The sequence below is a fragment of the Corvus moneduloides genome, chromosome Z, assembly GCF_009650955.1.
Source record: "Corvus moneduloides isolate bCorMon1 chromosome Z, bCorMon1.pri, whole genome shotgun sequence".
In the NCBI taxonomy this organism is placed as follows: domain Eukaryota; kingdom Metazoa; phylum Chordata; class Aves; order Passeriformes; family Corvidae; genus Corvus; species Corvus moneduloides.
Window position 1 is genome coordinate 50,952,540 of NC_045511.1, and position 25,761 is coordinate 50,978,300.

General features: G+C 41.8%; 1 protein-coding gene across 5 annotated transcripts in view; it reads left to right on the top strand.

Moving 5' to 3' along the window:
* Nucleotides 1–25,761, top strand: part of SEMA6A (semaphorin 6A) — a 119,565-nt gene that overhangs the window by 73,029 nt on the left and 20,775 nt on the right. For 3 of the 5 annotated variants that reach the window (XM_032097167.1, XM_032097170.1, XM_032097169.1), the window contains exons 11-19: nt 635–766; nt 4,058–4,213; nt 5,617–5,793; nt 6,502–6,642; nt 6,731–6,811; nt 8,738–8,796; nt 10,573–10,593; nt 10,726–10,776; nt 18,290–18,454. In XM_032097167.1, coding sequence (XP_031953058.1) covers nt 635–766; nt 4,058–4,213; nt 5,617–5,793; nt 6,502–6,642; nt 6,731–6,811; nt 8,738–8,796; nt 10,573–10,593; nt 10,726–10,776; nt 18,290–18,454 — 983 coding nt within the window. The remainder of the gene's footprint in view (nt 1–634; nt 767–4,057; nt 4,214–5,616; nt 5,794–6,501; nt 6,643–6,730; nt 6,812–8,737; nt 8,797–10,572; nt 10,594–10,725; nt 10,777–18,289; nt 18,455–25,761) is intronic. The other 2 variants (XM_032097171.1, XM_032097172.1) reach the window with 2 other exon arrangements.

The following is a 25,761-nucleotide window of genomic DNA, read 5'->3' on the forward strand; positions in this document are numbered from 1 at the left end:
AAGTATTCAAAAAGTTGAAATTTGCAATGCTATGATCTTAAAATAAACATCAAATTTGTTTCTATAAGCTCTTTACATTTCATTGAGTAGAGCAAATTCCTGAGCATAGTTAACTCCTTTTCACTGGGAGCCCTTTGTGGATGTCAGGCTGTGGGAGCATGAACAAATTACATGTAAAAGCCAGGTCAATGGCACATTGCAGCACACTTCCAGTTTGATTAGAACCAACTTCTGAACTGTCTGTGGTGTGGTTTTGAGGCATGGCAGGGACTACAAGAGTTGGTACTGAGAGATGTTGTGACTTAGAATTTCCAAGTAATGGGTTCTGAATGAGACTGGCCATTACTCCTCATGCATTGCCAGTGCCAGAGTTTCACAGATTCTTTCCCTTCTTCAAGATTATTGCAATTACTTCCTTCTGTAGAGGCTTTGAATTAAATTCTCTTGGCAGGAGCTGCCTGCTGATTGGTATTCCAGCTTTTCCATGGGGCTGGCTTTTCCTGTCGGTACCAGATTCAGAGTTCAGAATTGAGTAACCTGTGACAGGAAGACTTCTACAGAGCATATTTTTCACTCAAGGTTTTATGCATAACTGCAGAATGAGTAACAATTTCTGGGAAATGTCACTTTGCAGCATCCCTGGCTCTGCAGTCTGTGCCTATGACATGCTTGACATTGCCAATGTGTTTACTGGGAGGTTTAAAGAACAAAAGTCTCCAGATTCCACATGGACACCAGTTCCGGATGAACGAGTGCCCAAGCCCAGGTATGTTTCATGTATAGTGATATTGTTCTGTTCATTTATGCAGGCTACAAAGGTTTTTGATAATTTGAACAGCCTTGTAAGGTGCAAATACAATCATACATGTTGCAGCAGTAAAGTAAAAGTTGAATTGAATTTGAATCTAAACTATGCAGTTGAGATTTTTTCCACTTAAATGAGATTTGTGTAACATAAATCAGGCCAGCATCCACTTGGTCAGAGTAATCACTTAAGAGTGGTGTGAGTTACACATTGCAAATTGGTTCAGTAATGGACATATCTCATTACAAAACCTGCATCAGTTCTGCAGTTTGCTGTTCTATGATTAACATGCAGTTTAAATGCCACAGTGGATGCATTATGGAGAGAAAAAAAGAGCATTCCACCAAACTGGAGATTCAGTTTACTTCGTTCCTCCTATGAGTTGTTTTCCCTGCTTCCATGTGTTTGCATGCATCTCCTCTACTACACTCTTCATATTTCTTACAAGTATCATTTCATACAAGTTGCTGTTGACAGACACTTTTTAACTCATTTACACCAATGGCATTTTGCTCTGAGATATTGATATGTATATAGATAAATTCATTTATCTCAGTTAAGCTTTACCACTTTAGTGCATGTTTTACATTGCTTGCGATATCTTAAATAATTTCAAAAGAGAAAAACATCTGAAGTACTCTTTGCATTGCTGAGCACCACAATATAAGAAGGATCTAAAGGTATTAGGAGGCATCCAAAAGAGGGCTACAAAGATGATGAAGGGCTTAGAGCAGAAACCATGTGAAGAGTGTCTGAGGTCGCTTGGCTTGCCTGGAGGAGTCACAATCTACAACCTCATCACAATCTACAACTTCCTCATGAGGGGAAGAGGAAGGGCAGACACTGATCTCTTCTCTGTGGAGACCAGTGACAGGGCCCAAGGGAATGGCCAGAAGTTGTGTCAGGGGAGGTTTAGGTCGGACAGTAGAAGAAGGTTCTTCACCCGGAGGGTGGCTGGGCACTGGAACAGGCTCCCCAGGGAAGTGATCACAGCATCAGGCCTGATGGAGCTCAAGAAGCTTTTGGAAAACACTCATGGCACATGGTGTGATTCTTGGGGTGTCCTGTGCGGGGGCTGGAGCTGGACTTCAGTGATCCTTATGGGTCAGTTCCAGCTCAGGATATCCTATGATTCTATGAAGAGCCATGGTGGACACTGAGCTTCTGCCTAATCCAAATTTGGCCCATCATGTTTTGGATTTACCAAGTGTAGAATCCCTGTGCCATCTTTATTCTGAAGTTGTCACTCAAGAGAAGAGCCTAGAGATGACTGGAAAATCTGGTAAATTCTGTGTCTGTGTTCAGTCTAAGCCTTAGTAATGCAGCTTCTAGCAGTGTTGCAGGATTTTCTTCTTCATTTTGTGTTTCAAACAAGTTGTTGACACAATAGCTTGCCTTGGGAGTGCAAAGCTGCATGAGGGCTCCAAAGTCATTTGTTTGGACCTTACTGAGATATATTGGCTGGGAAGGGGAAAAGAATAAGGCGAAATCACTTTCAGTGGGAAAGAGGAAGAGAAAGTTGCATTGTGAGTTTGGGATGAGCCAACAGCAGGTTAACTGTTACAATGAAGATGGGATAATATTGCTCTTCCTGAGCCTGAAGGAGACAATGGGAAATGAATAGTGAACAGTGTTTCACATAACATTTGGCCATCAATCTGCTTAATAGAAATAATAATTTCCTCTAACTCACAGTGAAGTACATGACAGGCACCTTTGATATAAGGTCATTCTTATTTGGGTATCTCAGTATGGTGCAGAAACATTACTGCCCCTATTGATCCTAACATTTCTCAGAAACCTACCAGAGCCCTTCAGGGGTGCTGCTTCCCTGTTTGGCCAGACAGCAGGGTTTGCTTGGATTTATGTTGACTCGACTAAACCAGTTTTGAGATTAAAACAGGATTAATCCAATCATGCTATTAGGATTTAGGAGTAAATAGGCCTCCAGATTAGATACACAGAAACCGTAGACACCACAGTGCCAGAAGGTGCAGGCTGCTCCCTCAGGTTCTCTGGGAATGTTGCCTGATGGGTCAATGCCCTTGCAAGGACCTAGGAAACCAGTGGTGTCCTTGGTTTCTCCTTCTTTCCATCTATTGCTAGTTCTACGTGCAATTACAAGACAGCTGAAGTATTTTGGATATGAAGAGACAAGAGCACACATTGTCTGCATGTAATGTTCCTTGCTGAGCTCTTGTGGGACCAGACTTGTTGACACAGCTAGTTCCTTCAAATCCTATGCTACCTTCCCATACAAGATTTAGTTACTTAATGCTTGAATATTTATCTAAATCTGAGCAGCACAGATGATAGGACCAGTCCTGTATTTGTTCAAGTTGACATTGCTCTTGATGTCAGTGCCTTTACCCACATCAGAATAGATGAAAATTGGATGATGCAGTGTGTTTATGAGTGAATGGTCCATCTTTCACCTTCCCATCTCACACTGGCTCAAAGGTTTGAAGAATCGTAGTGCTCTAGAAAATGGGATTAAATGGACCTTTTATTGGAGAAAATGACCTACACGATACTAACAAGCAAAACATTTGCTTGTTTTGCTGCTTCCTTTGAGAGATGGCATGTCCAGGCAAGAAAATTGCGCTACCGCCTAGGAGGAGCAGGGTAGGTTTTAGAAATAGTGTGAGCAGATTTGCATTTAGGTTGTCAAAGAATGACAGATAACTTTTCAGTGAAAGTCCTCAGTGTGCTACCATTCTTATATCATCTCATCCAAATTGAACGAAGGGTAAAACTGGTGTTTACGTGGATGCTATCAGGTTTGTCTTCTCCAATAGTCTGTTTTCTATCAGACATGACTGAAAGTGGTATTCTCTCACACCTGTTAAAAAAATTAACTTCCTTCTGTATTATAGGGACTGCTTTTATTCCAGGAAAGAGCAGTCAGCTAGGCAAGTCACAGATCAGAACTGTGCCAGTGGGAAGCATCAAGCCAAATGCACTCATGCAGCAATTATGTTCCATATGAATGGATAAATTACAAACTCTGTGTGTAACACTCCTGATGAAAAAATTACTGTGCTCTTAAGTGACACATGAAGTCCTTTTGAATGATAGAGCAGGATTTTAGACTTCCCTTGAGGGGCTGAGCAAGTCCACTACACTTCTCAATCCTCCTCCATGTTAAACTCCTGTAAAGTATGTCACATTTCAATGAGAGCTTCATCACAAAGGGAAGCTTGCCCTCAATGTCAAGTAAGTTTTCTGGCTTTACTCTCTTGTTTTACATAGGCCTGGCTGCTGTGCTGGCTCTACATCATTAGAAAAATATGTAACATCTAATGAGTTCCCAGATGATACTCTGAACTTCATCAAAACACATCCACTGATGGACGAGGCTGTACCTTCCATTGTCAATCGGCCCTGGTTCCTGAGAACAATGGTCAGGTATGTACCACCAAGTGAACTCTTGTCCTCGCTGTAGCTGTCAAGCTGTGCTAATAGCCTTGCTTCAAATACCCTCCAACTCTGTAAATGTCCTTGGTATCCTGGGCATGAATCCAGCTAGGAATGGTGACAGAGCTGAGCAGATGCTGCGGAACTCCCTGAGCAGCTTTCAAGATAGGAAAGACCTCAGTCCTTTCCAGCCACACCATGCTGAAAATGGATGTTGCAGGAAATGCTGTGCAGGGAAGGTTTACCCGTCTGTTGGCTTATCGCTCAATGTTTGAGACAGCTCTGTAAAAACTTTGGGCAAGGATCAGCAGACAACTCAGGAATAAGTACACAGGATACAAACATGTCTGCCAGGATATGTTCACAGGATACGTAGATGTCTGTCAGGTTATGTACTGGTAAGCTTTAATGTTTGCAGAAGCATACAGGCAGGAGGAATCTCATAGTCTCCATACTTTCTATGGCAACAAGAAAAAATAATAACAGATTTGAACAAAAACTCATAAATCAGCAAGTGTTAAATACACTATCCCCTTCCTATCAAAATACATTCCCACTCTGCTGTGGTCACTATACTACTTATCTACTGTCCAGCTGTGAACGGAATAATGTGACTAACTTTTGCCGTATCTTCATCTCTTCCTCTGAACAAGGGTAGAGTATTGTGTTGGGCAGTTAGCTCTGGAAGGGTCTGACTTAGTTTTAGTAATGTATTTTCTGTCAGGTTTTTATGTCAGGTTCTGTAGCTCCAACCAAAGACGGGAACAGCAAGCTCCACAGTGCTTCCCTTTGATAGGCAGCACCATCTAACTGGTACCAAATCACCAGTACTTGTTTTCCATAAATTGTGCCATCCCAAGATTTGATATCACCTCAGCACTGAAGTTGCTTGGTGGTAGTTTTGTGATTATTTTTAGTGAGGTAAAATGGTGTTTAGCATCTCACTGTTGTAGTGCACTGACACAGCTTTCCCTGACAAAAAAAAAGTTGAATCTAGTTCAGCTGCTTTTAACGCGACAGAGCTTGACATTTTAAAACAGTTCACTGTGCTGATTCTCTATCCCTGTCTGAAGAAATCACCAGGCTTTTGGACAGATAATTCCTGAATGCCCTCAGACTCTTAGCACCCCTTCAGCTTTCTGAACTTCTAGACACTTCTGTATCTAGCTATTGGATATGTGGGCATGCAAACACATGAAAATTCCTGAACACCTGAAGAGCCAAATTGGTACAGTCTGTGTTGATTTATAGTCAGGTAGGAAAAGTGCTTAAATGTGTTTTATGGTTGCTAGAAGTCTACCATACACTTATCTGATGTGAAGAAGGGAATTAAATAAATGACAATTCTGTGATTATCTCTGTGATTTATCTGTGAAAATGCTCTATCATTTTAGATATCGCCTGACCAAAATTGCTGTTGACTCTGCTGCTGGGCCGTATCAGAACTACACTGTGGTTTTCTTGGGGTCGGAGAAGGGAATCATCCTGAAGTTCTTGGCACGGATGGGAAACACTGGTTTCCTAAATGACAGCCTTTTCCTGGAGGAGATCAATGTTTACAATCCTGAAAAGTGTGTATCTGGTTCTTTGTACTCCTGTATGGGTGACTTTGAACTTCTGATTTCCCAGAGAATAACTTGTCCCACGGAAAGGGAAGTAGTTAGAGAAGCCAAGTTTTTTGAGTAATTTTGAATTGCTTAGGGAGGGGATGTCTGCTTATCAGTCTCTACATTGCAATAAGATTTTTTTATTCAGTATGTGTAGAAAATAGTCCATCCTATGCAGCAGCTGATGGGTAATTAAAAGTGAAGTTCTGGAAAGGAAGATTAATTTTCTAATCCTATAAAAAACCCTGATTCCTCTCCAAATAACTCAACAAGCAGCAAGCTGCTCTCCAAGAGAAATTTTCCACATTTCAGTCTTCCTCAAATATGCCTAAGGGGACTTTGAAGTGAGCCATAATCATGCAGAAATTTCAGCTACTTTGAGTGCTGGAGAAGAATAAACACAAAAATGAAGGGCCGTCAGAAGCTTCTCTGGTGTGCTGTCTCTCTCCAATTCTTAACTATCCCATGCATTTTTAGTACTTGCTTATATGTCTATCAGTGGTTTTAGTGGCTGTTTTGTGTTCTTTTTCCTTGACTTATTCAATTCTACCTTTCTTGCAGATTATTTGGCAGTTTTTTGTGATTTTTTTTCAGCCTGGGGGATCATTAAGGTTTCCCCTGGTTTCCCAGCAGAGCACACTCGTAACCACATCTCACTTTTCTCCAAACCAGGTGCAGCTATGATGGCTTGGAGGACAAGCGGATCATGGGCATGCAGCTTGACAAGCCCAGCAGCGCCCTGTATGTCGCCTTCTCCACCTGTGTCATCAAGGTTCCCCTGGGACGTTGCGAGCGCCACGGCAAATGCAAAAAGTATGTGTTTTGTGGTGGCTGTCAGAGGCCTGTGCAGGGGGGAAGCTGGAGCACTCATGAATGCCAGCTTGTGCTCTTCTCTCCCAAGGGCCTGCATAGCGTCCAGAGACCCGTACTGCGGATGGGTGAAGGAAAGCGGGGTGTGCACGCAGCTGGTCCTTGGCTCCAAGTGAGTAAGGGCTCTGGCTGGACGGGCTGTGGAACTCTGGCAGTGGTGCCAGGCAGTCTTGGGCAAAGCTATTTGAAACACGGGGCTTTTAGAGAGGGAAAAATGTGGGAAGTGTTTGTTTCTACCTTATTTGCATTCACCTCCGAAATGTCTCACAAATTTTTTTGATGTGAACTGTCAGCTGATTGGTAACTGCTGAAAGAGGAGGAAGAAGAAATTGAAAGAGCTGTATTAAGGTCTGCATATTATTGAAAGGAGCGAATTGGATGGATATGTCTGGACCAGCCTGCACTGGAGCCATCACAGCTGATTAAAGAGGCAATAGAATCCAAATTAAATTACTGAAGTAATTTGTCCACTGAAAACAAAACCAGTCCTTCTAATTTACTGTGCATTACTAAGAGGAATCACAGAGCACAGTAAGGGCTTAAAACGGGTTTAGAGAAGTGCTGGATCTCCCCTTGCTTAACAGTAGAATTTAATTATTTTATGATAATGAAAGTCTGTGAAGGTTACAGGGACCAAACCCACTTCAGAGCTCACATTTCTTGGCCACTTCTGACACACCACATGACTGCCCATTCTGAGGTATACAGCTATACTCCTCATGGTAGTAGTGGAAGTGTAGCGCAGACATCACAGAGCCCTGACAGCCAGTCCCACATCTGATGCCACTTAACCCTGCTTCTGTACAGGTCCTCAGTATATAATGGACAAGTTACAATCCCTGTGCTTCTGTCTTGTTCTTAATTTGCTATTTCAATTCAAATTATTTTGTCTGGAGATGCTATAGCCGTATGTGTCTGTATATGCTTGACTACAAAAGTGTAGGCTGTTCCTGATTTGACATTTGGTAGGGTAATGTTAAAACGCACCTGTGTCCACGTCAGTTTTTCATTACTCCGAAAGCATTTGAGACTTCTTCAACTTCCATGGCAAGTTGCAGGGGACTTCCATACCTCACTTTTAAAAGCAGCTCCCACTTTCATCAATAGATCCATCGAGACAGAGGCTGTGCAGCTTGCAGTGATGGAGTCAAAAAGTGAGCAAGGCAGCTTATGTTCTGTCCAGTGCTTAGGAAGGGGATCCAGATCAGCTGTGATGATATCTGGTGAGGTTTTAAGCAAGCCAACAGGAGGTAGAGATGTTAGGTGCCCTCCTGGAGTAGCTGACAGTTGAACAGGTGTTTTAAGAACACAGAGTTAGAATGAGTTGTCTGCAAGGGTAATTATGCCTCAAGGGCAGGATACGAATATAGACAAGGCCTTGTATTTGGAAGTTTTCCAAGGTTCTTGTCATTCACCTTTGACCACACAGGAAGTTGGAAGAACAGCTTCAATAGTTATCCAAAATCACAGAGAGAGGTTAGGAGAATAAGCTGAGCTCGTCAGCTAGAAAAACATGTGTTTGTCAGTAGAACCCCCTGTGTTAAAGGGAACACCTTTTGAGGGATGGACCTTATGCCTTGCAGCCTCATCCAGTGTCATACCTAAGTGATTGCTGAAATGCAGGTTGTCTTCCTCGAGCACAGTACCTGCCCCATGGGTTGGCTTCCTTCTCCCACCAAAGTGCCAGTGCACATGGTCTGCTCTGTGCAAAGGTTAAGGTAGGGTTACAGTTGCTCCCAATAACATTATATATTTAACAGTTTAAAAAACGCAAGTCTTTTTTTCCCTTGGTAACGAGGCATGCAGTGGATTTTTAAAAAGTAGTAATATAAAGTATCATCAGAAGCCAAGAAATCATTAAACAGTGATGAATAGCTCAAACGTGTATGTTGCAGTTTTTCAGCCTTTGTGTGGAATTTTCAAAGAAATAGCCAGTTTCACAGCAGGGATTTATTTCAATTGAACACATGATAATTTCTTTCTGGTTATGCCTATGACTGTTGTTATTCATACTGTTTTGTTTCTTTCTATTATTTAGACTGGGATTTGAACAGGACGTAGAACGTGGCAATACAGATGGCCTGGGTGACTGCCAAAGTAAGCAAAGCTTTTACCTCTGTTTACCGTGTGTCACAGTATCCTTCTGAATGCCTCAAATCACCAGTACCTGTCAGGCATTCTTTTGTAGCAACATAAGCCACAACAGAGACAGCAATATAGTTAATGATGCAGGTTCAGAAGAAGAATGGTTGTTTAAATACGTTTGAGGAAAATAGCCCAGTTCACGTGATTTATACAAACATCGGACTTCAGAGTGGTTACATAATGAGAAAAGCTCAGCTCTAGAGGATATTGATTACAGCAATGGCATAATGAATTGGGGTCATTGTCTTTATTAGCCATGGTGGTTGGGTTGTTTACATAGATGTACAGAAGTGGCTTGGTTTCTTGGTGTAGTCTGTGACTTGCACTACATTCCCATGCAGCACTGTGAGACAGTGAAATATATCTTCGATTTTGGATCCAGATCAAGAAATGGCAACTTCTTAGTTTGTGAGTCTTAGGGAATTTTACATACAGTCTGGACAACCTTGTGGTATTAAGGGTCAGGTACTATTGGCATTGCCTAAGAAATTTTAATGGTAAACCTTAAGTACTGACAGCGTGAGCTGGAAGTTTAAACACAGTCTTTAAACATTTACAGTTTTGTACTGAAATGCTTAAAAGTGCATAGTTTGCACTGCATGCAAAGAAACTTCGCATGCTGACTTCTGAGCCTTCAAGAATACCAATGTCTGTGTTCAGGACAGCTCTTGTTACAAATGTTCTCACTGAGATTGATGTAATTCTGATCTCCAAATATTATTTATAAACCTCATGAAATCAAGACTTTCATTCTTTTCAGTGTAATTTGCACTGATGCAGTAAAACAGATGAAGCTGAGGAATCAACGTACAGTGAGAGAGTCATTACTTCTGCAATACAGAGGAAAATAACAGAGGGCTAGACTGTCATGGGACACAGTGTGGGCCAGCTGCTCTGGAGAAAGCCAGAGCCTTCTCATGCCTTGTGCATCCTTATTCAAGAGCCATTAATTCCTGTGATCACTGTGCATGAAGGAGTACAAGGATTTCAGTCTCTGTCCTAAGACAGGGTAATATAGACTGTCTCAAATATTTTTGAAGGAGGTGTAAAAAGATTTTTGAAGGAGGTGTACACATAGGCCTCCCCCTGTTCCCCTGCAAAATGGGTTAGCACCAAAATGTATCTTTGACCTTTTCAACCAGTTCTGCTCTCCTTGGGCAAATAGGTTAGTCAGGAGTGGAGTGGAGCTGATATCAGTTACATATAAAAGAAGGGTAGGAAATTATTCAGGAGCAGCACATTGTGCTCATGGACAGAGATCTGCTTCTGTGCAGAGAGCAACAAAGCCCCTACCCTGCTTAAATCCCTCTTTAGCCCTGAATGATGCATTGACCCTTGACACTGCACAGAGGTAGATTTCATTCCCTGCTAACCCAGCTGATCTTATTACTTCATGTGGTCTTGGGTCACCTGAGTTTTGTCCTCATTGACTCACATTGCTGGCTGCATCCCCTGCAATGCTTTGCCTTAGACTAGGACTTGCAAGGAAAGCAGGGAGGGCACTGGTCCTCCCACTCCCATATCTCCTGTACAGAGCCAGTCATGAACACTTTCAAAGCCAGACATTGTTTGTGGGTATGTATGAATATTAGTTTTGCCTGGGTCTTTAGTGTAAAATTCACACATTTATAAATATCAGCTGAAACATTAATGGTTAGTAGCAGCAAACTACTTAAAAGAAAAAACAAGATAGAAATAATGATTTTTCCCCTGTTATTTTTCTTTCAGATTCCTTCGTAGCCCTGAATGGTAAGGAAGTTCTTAGTTTCATTATTTATTGACAGCAAATCCATTTTGGAGGAATCACTTTTTACTAAACTTTTAAGTATTTTCATACTTTTGTTATATTTAATATTTCTTCCCAATTTATTTTGTTCATAGACATTTCAACTGCTTCACCTGATCATGAAATGTCTTACTACACAGTGTATGGTCAGTTTATGAGCGTTTTTAAAAATTCTCCCCAAATCCTTGTGTCAGCTAGTAGTTCCTGTACTCAAATAGGTTTTGCCCTATTTTACTTGTTTTGTCTTGGTTTTGAGGGCCCGATTCACTAATCACAACTAGGATTGAGTCTTACCTCTTGATTTTATGACACTGAACCGTGCCATAAATCAAATCCCTCCTGATGGGAGAGAATTTTCTAAAAGTCCTTGCGAGGAGTTTCAAAGATAAACCGAGACTTTTCCTTGAGTTTCAATGCTGCCAGATGGTTGTTTATTAAGTCTTACCAGAGGAACAGAGCCACTAGCGTGACCCAGGTAGAGCATAGAGCACAGAAAGCAGGAGAGAAGTCTCTAATTATCAAGATTTACACGGCCTTTTAAAGATAATTTAACCAATAGTTACTAAAAACGTACATTATTTTCACTTTCCTACCAATTATTCAGTAACACAGCCAGGAACTGCGGAATTCTCTATCCAGTCATTCCAAACTACTTTTACTGCAGAACATGGAGTAGTAGAAGAAGGAGAAGAAGGTTTAGAGAACAACAACAATCCTCCATTTTGATATTTTTTACTCTTATCTATTTACTACAAAGAGTAGCCCAAAACCTCTATAAATTTTTCACCCTGTGACAATCTTACATAGTAGTCTATCACCTAATTCACACCACTGTATTTTCTAGTTCCTGTCTGATCATTGGTAATTTTTTCCAAGGTTGGAGGTAAAAACAGTGTTGTTCAGGGGGGTAAGAACCCTTAAAAACAGGCAGAGAAATATTCTTGGCACTCTGAGTCCCTACAATTTTTAATCTCTCTTTTCTTGTCTTCCCTCAAAACTGTCTCCATTGAATTAAATTCAGATATGGCCTATTTTAATGGCATGCCAGCAGTCATGATTAAGAGCATGCTTCACCTGAACACTCAAAGAAACACTTGGGTACGGTGATGCATCTTATCTGTTCACCAGGAGAAACAAGATAGTAGTTCACATCATACTCATGAGCTGTCCAGGCCGGTGTCACTACAGCTACAGCAGCTAGTCAGATACCTTAGGGAAAGCAGCAGAACTATCCCTGGGTTACAGAAAGATCTCTCATAAGGAAAATTAGCCTTTTGCTCATGTGGGTTGAGACTGGATTATGCCTCAATTCCTGAAGGTTCTTGTCACTTCTAGGGTGAGTCATTTATGTTGTCCATTCAAGTTCAGATAGCAAATTAAATTACCTGAAGAGGATCATTTCTGCAAGCCTAGAGTAGCAGGTTCCCATGAGGCAGCTGTTACTCTGTGCTCACAGTGCTTTCTACCACTTTGTTCTGCACATTTGGAAGTGGATTACGCTGGTTCTTGGAGTGAAGAGTAAATGTCTTCATGAGGAATAAATGCAGAATAAATAATCCCTTTAAATTCAAACCTAGACATACACTGCAATAGCTTTTCTTATAGACATCCTGAACAAAGACAAGTACTCACAAGCTAAGAGGATGTGTGGTATTGCTGCCAGTGAAATCAATGGCAAAATTCCATCTGGGGTGGAAGCTTTCTTGTGAAGTTGCTTTCAGGCCATACAAGACTAGCAGTTCATTAGGGCTGGATCAAATTCACCACACCTTGGGCTGAACATAGCAAGAGGTAGGTTAATGTGAAGTTGTGATGAACTTTTATTTGATCCTTTCATCTCGTGCCTGCAGAATATGTAGGTGTAAGACCAAACCAATGACAACTCAGTACAGCAGAATATAAATAACTGGAGGGACAGTAATGCTGTTCAGCATTTGTAAAAATACAGACAAATTCCCCTTGCTTTTTATTACCAGGAAATGAAAAATGTACAGGTGAAACTTATTTGAAAGTATGGTAATGAAAACCAGTGGAGGGAATGTACAAAATCAAAGGCAAGTTGAGACTTTCTAGTGTATGGAAGACTGACAGTTTCATCTGCATATACATTTTATACTTTCTTTCATTGTAAAATCGCTGTATTTCCAATGCATGGAGCAGTAATTAAAGAAGAGTAACAATCAAATCCATACTGCTGAATGTAAAGATAAAGAGAGTGGCTTTGGGCATAGTGCTGATGTGCCAGAAATGTTCTAGATTTCCTGCTTCTAAGAGAATTCATAGTCTGCAGTTATAGCTGTGGAACTACGGTTTGGATCCTGCCAGCTAGAGTATTAGTAGGTACTTTAGTAAAAACTGATACTTTAATCTGACCAAGAAAGCAGAAGAGTTTTTCAAGTGAGCAGCAGAATGACGAAAGCTGAAGTCCAAGAGAGCACAGTTAACAAAAGAGAGTACATTTTACTGTCCAGGCATGTCAAGGCCAAAGACAGACTCCATAAATGAACCCAGCTTTTAAAGTAGGACCTTACAGACAGGTGCAATGGAGAAACACTGACCCAGCATTAACATGGGTTCTCATTCATGCCCAGTCTTTTACAGATTATTTCATTGACTCCTCTCAGGTACATCCTAATAACATGGTCTCCATGCAAGTCAGCTCCTCCTTTTATGGGTTTAGTTAAAATACCTATTCTTGTATTATTGCAGTTGGGCTTTCTTTTCACCTACCACTTGTCTCCTCTATTGATCTTCCACATCAGGAGTGCAAAAATTCTAGGATGAGCTAGTAAAACAGTCTCAGTAAACATGTTCATGTTTGCCAACTGTAGTAACTGGTCTGAGTAATTCTTTTTCTTGAAAAAACAAAAATGTTATGAATGGTCTAATTTGATGTTACTGAGCACAGTTTAATGCAAAAGTAAATGGTATGTTGGAATGGATGAGCCCTCAGAACACTGGGATATACCAGAATACCAACCAAGTGAATGCTCAGAGCTCTGCTGGATTCAGTGGGCTAAATATATCCAAAGTCATCTAAACTTCCAAAAGAAGTCATAAGGCCTGATTCTCTTCATTTACTCCACTATAAATCACCCTCCTTCAACAGACTTACTGCCAATCTAGCAGTGTGAATGAAAGGAGAACCAAGCCCTTAATCTTTGTGTTCTTGGCACCAGCCTCCTCCTAAGTTTGGCACATGGCCTCTCTTCCTAAGGCAGTCTCACATTATCAGTTGCAAACAAGTGCAAAGTCCACACAGGTGACTCAAGTGACACTCAAGGAGAGGATAGCAGACTGACAGTCTGGATGCAGAAAGTCAGAGAGAAATTATGCAAGAGCCACATATTTAAACAAGGAGATTAAGCTGGATACCTCTGCAAAATTCTAAGCAGCTTCAGTTACCTTTGGAAACATCAATTCTTAGTGAATTGGGCCCTTATATTACCCCCTAGCCATAGTCCTCTCTCTCTCTATAGTATTGATTTAACTTTTCCCTCTAATTGTCTAATTAGGTTGCTATAGCTGTTAATAGGATAGCGTGGAGATATCTTAACTTCTGAGATTCTAATGACTTGTGCATATTAGAGTAACTGTCAAATACTGATAGTATTGAATCTCTGTCTTTGTTTTAAACCTGAAAAAAAAAACCTCTTTACATTTTACAAGTGCACTTCAGAACAAGCTATAGTTAGAGAAGTGCAGCCTTTTTGAATGGTTACCTGTGCTTGTAGACACCAAGTGCTTTTACTCTGCCTCTGTTACTTGATTACAGCACTCCAAATGAAAACTTTTTGCAAATAATGGAAGCACCTAAACCAGATTTTTTTAGAGTGTGTCTGTTTGATTTTTACATGTTTTCTTTAAACAGAGACATTTGAAAAGCACTATGCATACAGTTATTCAAAAGCTTTGTTTTAAAACAAAGGCAGAATTGTTTTTTCAGATGTTTTTGTATTAACCGTTATTAACACAGAGGTACTGGCCACATCTCAGATGGGCTAAAGCCTCGTTAAATTTCAACAAAGCTTATTTGCAAGTCAGAGTGGCAAAAAATGGTGTAATGGGAAAAAAAGGCCCACTACACATTGCAAACTATACAGCGCATTGTAAAGGCTTGATAATGGCTGTGTGTGAGAGGGCCAGGACTGGGTTGCCTGCCACTTCAGTCTTTTCTCTGTTTTTGAGAGAAACTTAAGTAGCTCATACATTTGTGGTGCCACTCTGCTCAGAAGTGAAATTCACCCAGTGGGACTGGCTATTCAGGCACCTACAGGACACTGTGATACTGCTTACAGGAGCAGGATCACTGCCTATGGTAAGTGTTTGAAAAATACAGGTCTAACACAACTAGGACAGGCTATTAAGGTTTAATCTGCTCCTGCCCTGCTTCCTCAAAATCAAATGGAAGAAAGTTTATCTCAATTAGCTGTGTAAGCTTGCTTCTCAGTGGGTATTAGACCTAATACATTGGTAATAGAGAGAATAGGCTGATTTCTTGCATTTGTGTGGAACCCCCTCTACCTAGTGACCATCTGGTACACATTAATATCTTCACAAAGCCTTCGCCTTCCATTACCAGGAAGTTCTCTGTGTATTGGCAACATACGGTTCAAGAAATCTGTTTTTTTTCCCCAGAAAATGTGTCCCTTAGGCATATACTTCCTCTAGATTACTGTATTATGAAATGTTTTTCTTTAACCATACTTACAGCTTTTCCTTGGAATCCCTCCTTTAAGCACACTTAAAAGTGCAAGTGTTTGGAAAGAGATATAGGCATATAAATGCATATCAAACACAGGCATAAAATATGATTGCTACTTGGCAAGATTTTCTTCTCTTTTACCTCTTTATCAAGCAATGACTAATTGCTTTCTTATGCTGAGTGCAGCACTATTTGTAAGCTGACCAAATACTGTACACATTACTATTGTTGCTGAATGGGGTATTAACTTGAAGACTGGAACTCCATGAATGCTTGCACTGTGGTTTACTCCTTAGAAAAAGAAAACATGAAAATTCCATAATTTCTGTTTTCTAGCCTGTTCTCTGCCCTATTATTTGTCTTGTTTCTTGGGGATGAGCACAAGGAGTTGACAAGCGTAAAATAATGTTGGAGTGAACGCTTTCAGGATCCAGCATATTCTTGCTTCAAGAGGGAGTGTGTTTTCAGTTGCTGGACCTCTGCCTGTCCCTTTGGACACAAACTGTCCTGGTGCAGGACTGCTGTGGAGCAGGCAACACGTTTGGATTGGAGTTCATTGCCGTCTATCTGTGTGTTACCAATATTCCCAGCCATGCTGTGGCTTATGGAAACCTTTTAAAAGAGGATAATGTCTGGCTTCTCTTTTCTATTTGGTCAACATTCAAAGCTCTGTCTTTACAAAACAAATTTAATTTGCTATTTTAAAGAAAGATGGCTGGGAGAAACCTCACTTTCTACCATGAGAGGGTAAAAAATAATCCACTGCCCTTTTCAGTGTAAGTCTTCAGACTGACATCCAGAGCTAAATCAGTTAACAATCAGCTGTAGTTGAAGGTTGGCTTCATGGTGAGAGCACTATAAATTTAACCAATTTTTCTTTCTAAGCATACAAGTTAAGGGAGTTCATGTTGTGTCCATGTCCTATGCAAAACATAGTCCAAAATGCTCCCATATATAATTTGGCGCAGTAAATCAAAAGGGCTCCTCCAAAACTTACAGAGGAGCACAGGCTTTTTTTTTTTTTTTTTTAAATGTAAAATCATTAATATTCAACAGGACTTCTTTAAATCGTAACAGCATCTTAATAGAAGTTGCAGCATTTTGCTGACGTCATCAGTAGTTCAACACTGCTGGTAAAAGGGCTGGATAAAATGAAGCATGTGGGTGCATCAAAAAGCTTGGGGAGATTGGTGGCCAACATTTAGATTTTTGATTGTTGAAGTGGAATTGAGGATCTAGGTTCATCATCTCTCTCTACACTTCTGAGAGTGAGGGCTGCATGGCTTTAGAAGCCATTTAAAACAGCCTTTTTGAGATGCAGCTTTCAAAAGCTTTGTGCTTAGCCAGTAGCTGTTTAAAATAAACTACAGAAGCACAGGCTCTACCTGCCCAACCTTGTGCCTTCTCTGTGAGGCTTTAAATTTCAGCTCCTTGTGTTTATCTGTCTCTGCCCCAGTGAGTCTCAAATTATTTTTCTGAGCAGTGAAGCAAGATCAAGGGAAGGAGCAGGGAGAGGGTCCCTACTAGGGCAGCCTGTAGCCAGGTGATTGGACTCCTCTCCAAGGGAGATTCATCTAGGGAAGGAAAATTAATTCGCTGGGCTGTTCAAAAGGAGACAGGAGAAAGGAGGGCTGCTGTCAGTCTGTCTGGCATTATCTGAAGAAAAAGAGTTATATGCCATTCTGTTTGTGAATAATCCAATTCTGTTAGTTTGTGTTTGAGCATGTGTCAAAAATCCCTCTTTTAATGGGCTCTTTAAAAAAAGTAGGTAATGGGACATAGTTACTCCACATCAAATTAAGGAGGCCCAGAATTCCTTGAGTCCTGATGAAAATAACTCACTTTGGCACATGTACTGAAAGGAAACTTTCAGAATGGTTTTGAGGTCAAAATGCTGTCGTGTGGATGGCATTTGGTGCCCTCTCCCCAAAGCAGCTGAGTCACTGGGAAGTCCAGGTGGGAGCTGTCTTTCAGAGACAGTTAGACCCCAAGCATCTCAAGCATTTTAGGTGCTGATGTACTTCTCAGATCTAGCTGCAAAGAATGTTTGAGTCTACAAACACGCCGCTGTCCCCGCCAAACTACCTTTCAAATTGTGCAGTATTTCCAGTGGGGCACATTCTGTGAATGTGCTGTTTGTTGGGGTATATATGATATGTGAGAAGCTGATCAGTTCAGGACAGCAGTAAAAATGTCTAGAGCATTTGTAATGGAAAAAAGGCATGTGAGACATCAGTCTCAGCTGCTGCTGGAGTCATGGGTTCTTGGGCAGATCCATGGGGTGAGGCATTGTCTGCACTGTCACTCTGAGCAGAAATGGTGTTCAGCCTTGTGCTTGTTTCAGAGCCATTTTGTACCATCAGCTCAGAAAGGACCAATAGGGATGGTGCAAGCTGGCCCAGGACATTTCCCAACTGGAGAGGAATGCTGCAGAGTGAACACACTGGTGTTAGGAAGTCCTTCATTCCCCTGGAGGGCATGAGGGTAGAGTGCCTCATGATGTCACCATTTTGTAGTTCTTCTGGCATTCCCACTGAGTTTCAGCCATTTTAGACGTTGTTCTGTTTTAAATTGATTTTTTATTTGCTTTTTGACTGAGCCAGTACCAGACAGCATGGGCTGACACTTCAGTTTGAGTCAGGCATATGTACTGAATCCAGCCAAAAGATGCTTGACTTCGATGACGTGTGCTTACCCTCTTTCATATGCATTTGTTGAGAAGCACAGAACTGCCAGCCCAGTGGCAGCACCTCTTAGCACCCTGATCTGGAAGGTTCAAATCCCCTTTCTTTGGAGTCATGTTTTGAAGGACTTTTGAAACATTGCTCAGCCTAAGACAGGATGTTCACCCGTCACAGAAGCAGAGCGGTGCATACATTCCTGAGCATGGGGAGGTAGCGTGGTAAGTGACTAATGAGACTTGTCTTCCCTACCTGTATTTATAATGTAAACAGGACACTCCAGTTCCCTAGTCCCAAGCACCACCACTTCTGACTCTCGCGCTCGACAGGGTTATGATGCTAGGGGACGCATGCTGGATTGGAAGGATCCGCTTGGTTCATCTGAAAATACAGATCCATATGTGGCAGTTTCATCCCATAATCATCAAGACAAGAAGGGTAAGGCCTTGGAAATGACATCCTGTGGTGAGGAGGGAGGGGGAGGAGGACTAAAGTGTAACTGCTTCCAGCTGGCTCAGAGTAACATGTAATGAAACTCCTGTGCTATAATTAAAAGCTTATCGTAAAGTCTGAAACTAAACAGCCAATCTTAGATTCAGTCCTAGATAATTCACTGCCTGAGAAAACCACACAAAGCAAATAAAGTGTATGCCTTTTTAGAGATTTTTGTGCATGTGTATGGGAATGAGGGAAACAGAGGAGATTTAGCTCTCTCTAAATTTGATCTGCCCTGTTCTCTGACAAAGCAAGAGCCATGGCTTCCTATTGTTCTTAAGGATGAGTTTTTATATTGCCTTTCTCTGTATTCCCAGAGCAGCACAGCAGTTCTCAGTTAATTTCACATTATTTCCATCTCTCAACACCATAGAATCATGAAGAGCTTTGATTTGGAAGGCACCTTAAAGATTATCTTGTTCCAACCCCCCTGCCATGACCAGGAACACTTTCCACTTGACCAGGTTGCTCCAAGCCCTGTTCAACCTGGCCTTGAACACTTTCAGGGATGGGCCATCAACAATTCTGGGCAAACTGTTGCAGTGCTTCACCACCCTCAGAGGAAAGAATTTCTTCCTAATATCTAATTTAAACCTGCCCCCTTTCAGTCTTTACCCCTTGTCCTATCACTACGTGCCCTTGTAAAAAGTCTCTCTCCAGCCTTGATATATCCCCCTTTAGGTACTGGAAGGCTGCTGTAACATCTTCCCAGAGCCTTCTTTTCCTCAGCCTGAACAACCCCAGCTCTCTCAGCCTGTCTTCACAGGACCGGGGTGCTCCAGCCCTCTGATCATCTTCATGGCCCATGTCTTTTCTGTGCTGGAGACCCCAGAGCTGGACACAGCACTCCAGGTGGGGTCTCACATGAACAGAGCAGAGGGGCAGAGACCTCTTCCTCAGCCTGCTGGCGAAGCTGCTTTGGATGCAGCCTGGGATACATTTGGCTTTCTGGGCTGGGAGTTGCCCTGACTTAGGTACTTTCCACTTGGCCTTGTTAAACCTCGAGGCTCCTATTGGCATACTTCTCAATCTTGTCCAGGTCCCTCTTGATGGCATCCTGTCCTTCAGGTGCATCAGTCACAGCACACAGCTTGATGTCATCTGCAATCTTGCTGAAGGCTCACTCAAAGCCACTATGTCATTGATGAAGATACTGGTCCCAAAATTGACCCCTACGGGATACCACTTGTCACTGATCTCCATTCAGATATCAAGCCATTGATGACTATCCTCTAGATAAGGCTGTCCAGTGAATTCCTTATCCATTAAATTGTCCACCCATCAAATCCATCTCTCTCCAATTTAGAGAGAAGGATGTTGTGTGGGACCATGTCAAAGGCTTTACAAAATTCCAGATAAATTACATACTCTTTCCTTGTCTGCTGATGGAGTCTCTCTACCAGGTTGGTCAGGCAACACTTTCCGTTGGTGCAGCCATGCTGGCTGTCTTAAACATCTCACTGTCCTCCATGTTCCTTAGCAGAGCTTCTAGGAAGGTATGTTCCATGATCTTCCCAGGCACAGAGATAATGGGACTGACAAGTTGGGAGTTCCCAGGCTCCTTCTTTCTACCTTTTTTGAAGATGGGTACAATGTTTCCCTTTTTCCTGTGACTTCACCTGACTGCCACGCTTTTCAAATATTATGAAAAGTGGCTTGGTAATTAAATCAGCCAATTGCTGGGACTCTGGGATACACTTCGTCACATTCCATAGACTTAGGTATGTTCAGGTTCTTCAAGTGGTCCCAAACCTGATTTTCCCCTACAGTGGGAGGGACTTTGTTCCCCCAGGCATTGTCTTGTGAACCATACACTTGAGAGGGGTGAGAAGAGAGGTTGCAAGTGAAGACTGAGGCAAAAAAGTTGTTGAGTACCTCAGCCTTCTCCTCATCCACTGCAGTTTGCCAGCCTTGCTCACCAGGTGGAGCATGCCTTCTTCAACCTACCTTTTCCCTTCCTGACCCCATCCTTACACAACCAGACTGTGTTCCTATACTGTTCCCATGATCCTTGTCCCTTTTTCCACCACCTGTGCATTTCCTTTTCGCCCCTTAGTTCAGCTTGCAGGTCCCAATATAGCCATCCAATCTCTTGTCTTCCTTCTCCAATTTCTTTCACCTGGGTTTCACTCTTCCCTCTTGGGAGATATCCTTAAAGATCTGCTCCCTTGTCCTTGAGGGCAGTTTCCCAGGGGGCCCTCCTGACCTCCCTGAGAGAGCTGAAAGTTTGCTTTTCTAAAATGCAGGGTCCTGGCTTTACTCTCTGCCTGACCCACGTGCCTGAGGACTGTGAAATCCACTGGTGCATGATCACTGCAGCCCAGACTGCTGCCACTTTGACATCATCTATCAGCTCACTTGGGCTGGTGACCATCAGGTCCCGTATACCAATATAGATAATGACAGCCTGCTCTAGTTTAACAATTGAAGAACTGGGAGTAGCCCTAGTCACTGGGCCTCAGTCCCACTGTCTTCAGTGAGACCCGAGCATAAAATACCTTTTAGAATCATTAGCGTACATTAAACGTTGCGTAAATGACTGCTCGTGTGGAGAGATTCTATGTTTTGTTTTTCACACACCAAAAGGTTGGGATTTAGGTGTCATTTCACAGTGCTCAGACCAGTGCTGAAGCACAGGCGTCTAATACAAACCCTGTCCTTTGGCCTCCACTTCCCCTTTGCCAGACATACAGGGAATTAGGCAGAGAATTGCCAAAATTTGCCACTTGAACATAGAGAAGAGGAACCTTTTCTCCTATGTAAAGATGGTGGTGCCCATCATTGTACCTTGACCCTGATCATTCTTCCAGCTCCTTTTAATCTGTATCTCAGAGACTTTAAAATGGTCCCTTTCAAACAGGGGAATTAGGTTCAAATAGCTCCACTGCCTAGAGAGATCTGAATCCTTGTTATTCTTCTCCAGGGTGTTCTTAGATCTCTTCTTTCAATCTCTGTTCTGTTGAAGATGTTTTGCTCTGTGTGGACTAATTAAGTACTCAGTGTGTCAGAAGGAAGATGAGTATGAGCAAAACTCACTTGCTGAGTGGTTAGGGCGCTCACCAGGGGCAGGAACACACAAGTTCAGTTCTTTCTGCTAGGAATACTTGATATAAAACACTTAAAATATTAATTGAAATGTGGATTCCAGTCTCTATTGTTCATGCATTTTATATGAAAAACTCATTAGACAAAAGCATCAGCTGTTCCTAGAGAAGCTACTGGCATGCGAGACCTGATGCTTTCCATTGTCTGCCCAAACTAGTAGGTTACTAAATCATATTCCTTCCCCCCCATCTGACCCACTGAATCTTGAATTCTCTGCATTAGCTGTGGAGGCTTTCAGCAAGGGGTGTGATGAGCACATTAACATCACAGAACAGTCTTCAGCAGAGCTGCACGACAGCTGCTGGTGGTCTGGACCCAGACTGTGACCTCAGTGCCTGTTATTCATGACAGCCCCAGATACACAATGCCTCCCACAGTCCAGGGGTATCCAGGGTTTCTCATGGAACTCCCCAGGACTGACCTCAAAGAGCCCTCACAGTTCCTAACCATAAAGGCAATGGGCGTCACCTGGCTGGCCCAGCAGAGACAAAGCCTGAAGCACTTTTCCAGCTGAGGAGGTCAGTCAAATTAGGCACGAGATACAGTAAAATTTCTTGAGATGCCATGGAAAGCATTAATCTAGTATCCTTGGCTTTTAGGCTTATTGGCAGGAAATTGAATATGAAGATTTAAATTCCCACAGGCAGAGGATGTGAACTTGTCCCCCACCTCCCAGCTAATTAGCTTTTCCTATAGAAAAAGGGAAAAACTGCCCCTGTTTGAACAATTGTTTTTCTTAGAGCTTAACCCTGTAGACATTCTGGGAGAATAACTGCAAAATGTAAACTAAAAAAAGTGAATTTCTAGAACCTGATCAGTCTTACTTGTGTGTTAAGCACAGAGCCTCTTTGCACTCTGCAGACCTGTGGGCTGCTGAGCCTTGGCAGAGGAGGAAATGCAGGTGGCTGCAGTACTCAGACTCAAAACCATCATTTCAGGTGCAAGGGACTGACAGCAAGGAAGATGAAACATCACACTCCTAATTCCAGTTTAAGCTCAGTTTGAGATACCATCTTCATTTTTTAATTCCTCATCCCTTGCTCTTCAGTTGTAGAAAGGCAATTGAGCAAAAGTGGTTTCTGGGTATCACTTACGTAGCAGAGGGAAGGCATATAAACCTGCATGCCCTCCTAAAGATGGCATGTGATTTACCTAGCACTCTTCTTTCCTCTCAACAATGTCAATGATAATGCTGACAGCCAAAAAATGAGGATCCTTTCTTTCTCTGTCCAATCGGTTAGTAACACCTGTTATACAAAATACTTCATTCAAGGGGACATTTCTTAGAAAATCCAGTGTTCCCACTTCTGAAAATAAGTGGTATCTTTCTCTTGTCCACCCTGAAAGGGGGAGATGGACGGACAGACGGACGGACAGAAGGAAGGAAGGGAGGGATAGAGGGATGGATCCTTGAACACAGCTCCTCTGCTGCTTCTAGACAGGAGAGTGGTGTCAGAAACCACCAAAAGGGGAAGATCTGCCCCTTTATGTACCCAGAGGAATGCAGAGATGTGTATGCATTTTAATGGCACTTTATTTGTTATGTGTGAGTCCCTGCTTCACAAGTCTTCTGAAAAGCAATGCTTAATAGATGGAAAGCTAGCTCTTAAAAGCATCTTGTATGCCACTAGCAGCTTTCAGAAAAGCATGCAGTGAAAATATTAATAAATGTATGGCTGTTGGATTCTAGTAATTTTGCTTCAATTCACTGGCTGATGAAGTGGCTTACATTCAATACTTCCCTCCCCAGGGAGTGATGGTTACCAAAGAGCCTTATAAGCACTTTTGACAGGGTCATTTAAATATCATGCATTCTTTGGTGCCTAGTTATGAATATTGACAAAGCTGGAAGCAGTCTACACACATCAAAACAATGGCGGCAGAGGTGACCGCATGGTTGTTTACCATTACCATCTACTAGTGTGCTGTTACTCCTTGCCTTGCCCAGTCAGAGCCAGTTAGCTCCAAAATTCTGTTGGTTTGTTGTTTCAAAAGGGCAAAGCAAAGAGTTCTTACACAAAGTTTAATCAAGAAATGTTACACTTACAATCCTTTTATCAAGATTTTGTTTCCACTTTTGCTGTGATTTCTTTTGCTTTCACACATTCACAAAGAAAATTTTTTTTTAATATTTTCTCCTTGTTTTGCAAGGTGCTTTGTGTTTTTCTTCATTGGTTGTGTCTATTCCTTTGAGCAGTGTTTTCTTTCTTTTTCTGTGCTCACAAATGGCTCCTTACTGATTGTACTAATTGTATAGAATCCACTTGCTGTTTTCTTTACTGTAGCATGGTTGCTTTGATGATGTCACATCCATCCATATGCTTCACTTTTAATTCAGTGCAGGCATCTTGGGGAATATCTGTGGGGGTGTGAAGACGGGGTTCTTTAAAAGGGTTGACTCATGGGAATGTGACATTTGTGTGCCACAGCTTTAGTAGCTAAATATACTCTGGGACTGTTGTTTCTGAGCTACATCACATTTCTTGCCAAGATGAAAATGTGTAGTGCAACCCATAGAGTGGGAATTGCGCATTGCCATCCCACTGGCATTTTCATTTTGGCCATTAAGGAATCTGCCCTTTCTATTGCAGGCAAAAAAAAAAAAAAGCTCTGATTTGGCAAGTTACAACCCTCTTTCCTATTCTCCTCCCATCTCCCCAGAAAACTAAATCAAACCAAACCAAAAAAAAAGCCAAAAGAACAGCACATGTTCTAGAGTATGTTTATGTTTTGTTTTCTTTCTTGCTGTGTTTTAGTGTTAATTTAATTGTGTGTTTCTCACCTTTGTTGAAACAGTTTCCCCAACCTTGCTGTCTAACCTTCCCCCCTGCTGCCATTGTACTTGGTCTTCCTCCCTCCGCAGTCGGAGTCATGAAGCTCCTGCTGTGGAGCACTCCAAGGCTTTACCCTCTACACCCCAGTAGTGCCGTAGTGCTGCGTCCCTCTGTAGTCGTCCTACTAACAAAGGGGGGAGTAGAGATGTATGGCTGTTCGACAGGCCTCCATGAAGAAAACAAAGTGATTTTCTTCAAGAGTAGCTGGCCCTGTCTCTCACTACCCTGCTGCCCTTCTCTGCTGCCTTCTGTCCTTCCTGCCTCCATTCAGAAATGCCTCATGCTTCTCTAGTACAGGGTTCATTAGTGCAAATGTAGCCAACAGCTCGGTTTTCTCATTTATTCCCTAATTGCCTAGAACCTGCCTTGTAATCACAGTTTTGATAAATTGGTTGAAAATTCAGGTTATGATTTTGTGGCTCTGCTACAGCTCCTTCTTCACAGCATTCGGATGGAAGTGGCTGAGCTGGGCACTGAACGACAAAATTGTAGTGCTTAGCAGTCTTTAATGCTTGTATTCTTACTTGTCTCAGCACTCATTAGGGAAAGATTGTGAGGTGGTATCTCCTTTCCTTAACAAGGCTTTTGTTGATATCCATGTAACAAATGTAAAAAACTGATTAGAAGCGGGACGTGATGAACACAGTTTACAGAGTTAAGAGTTGCTAGTTTATTTGGATATCAGGAGTGCTGCTTTAGAGACAGTATCTGGTAGCACCTATTATTTTATAGAATGTATAATCTGTATTATTATTATTAATTACTGCAGCTCTTTCTCTGGTAAATCATTAGCAATAGTCAACTCCTCTATTTGGAGAGGGCTGTGCTCTTGGGGAGCCCAAGAGCTGTGCCTTTTAAAACCTGCCTCCAGAAGATACTTCATATTGTACACAAGTGGCAGTGTTACTAAATTTTACTGTGATTATCACTACTTGAAAGATTTGCCAAGTGCTGACAATGCTTGTCTCTGGAGAGTCTGCAAATGTTCAGGCAGATTCTGCTGCAGTGAGACAAAATTATAAGAAACTTCAGGTACAGTTATGATAAAGAATGTAAAGTGCTGATATAACAAGATACTTTACAAGTAGACATGAAATGAGTGGGGAAAAAAATCTGTGGCAAAACAAAGCTTCAGACTTTTTTTTTTGCATAAATTTCTTCTTTTTTTTTTTTGCATAAGTTAAACAATATTCATCACAGGAGAGCTGAGTTTTGCACCAAGAAGTACATTTGCAGAGTATATTTTTACAAAAAAATATTTTTATATGCTAATATGTACCAGGATCTAAAAGATTCAAAGCAGTTTCTATG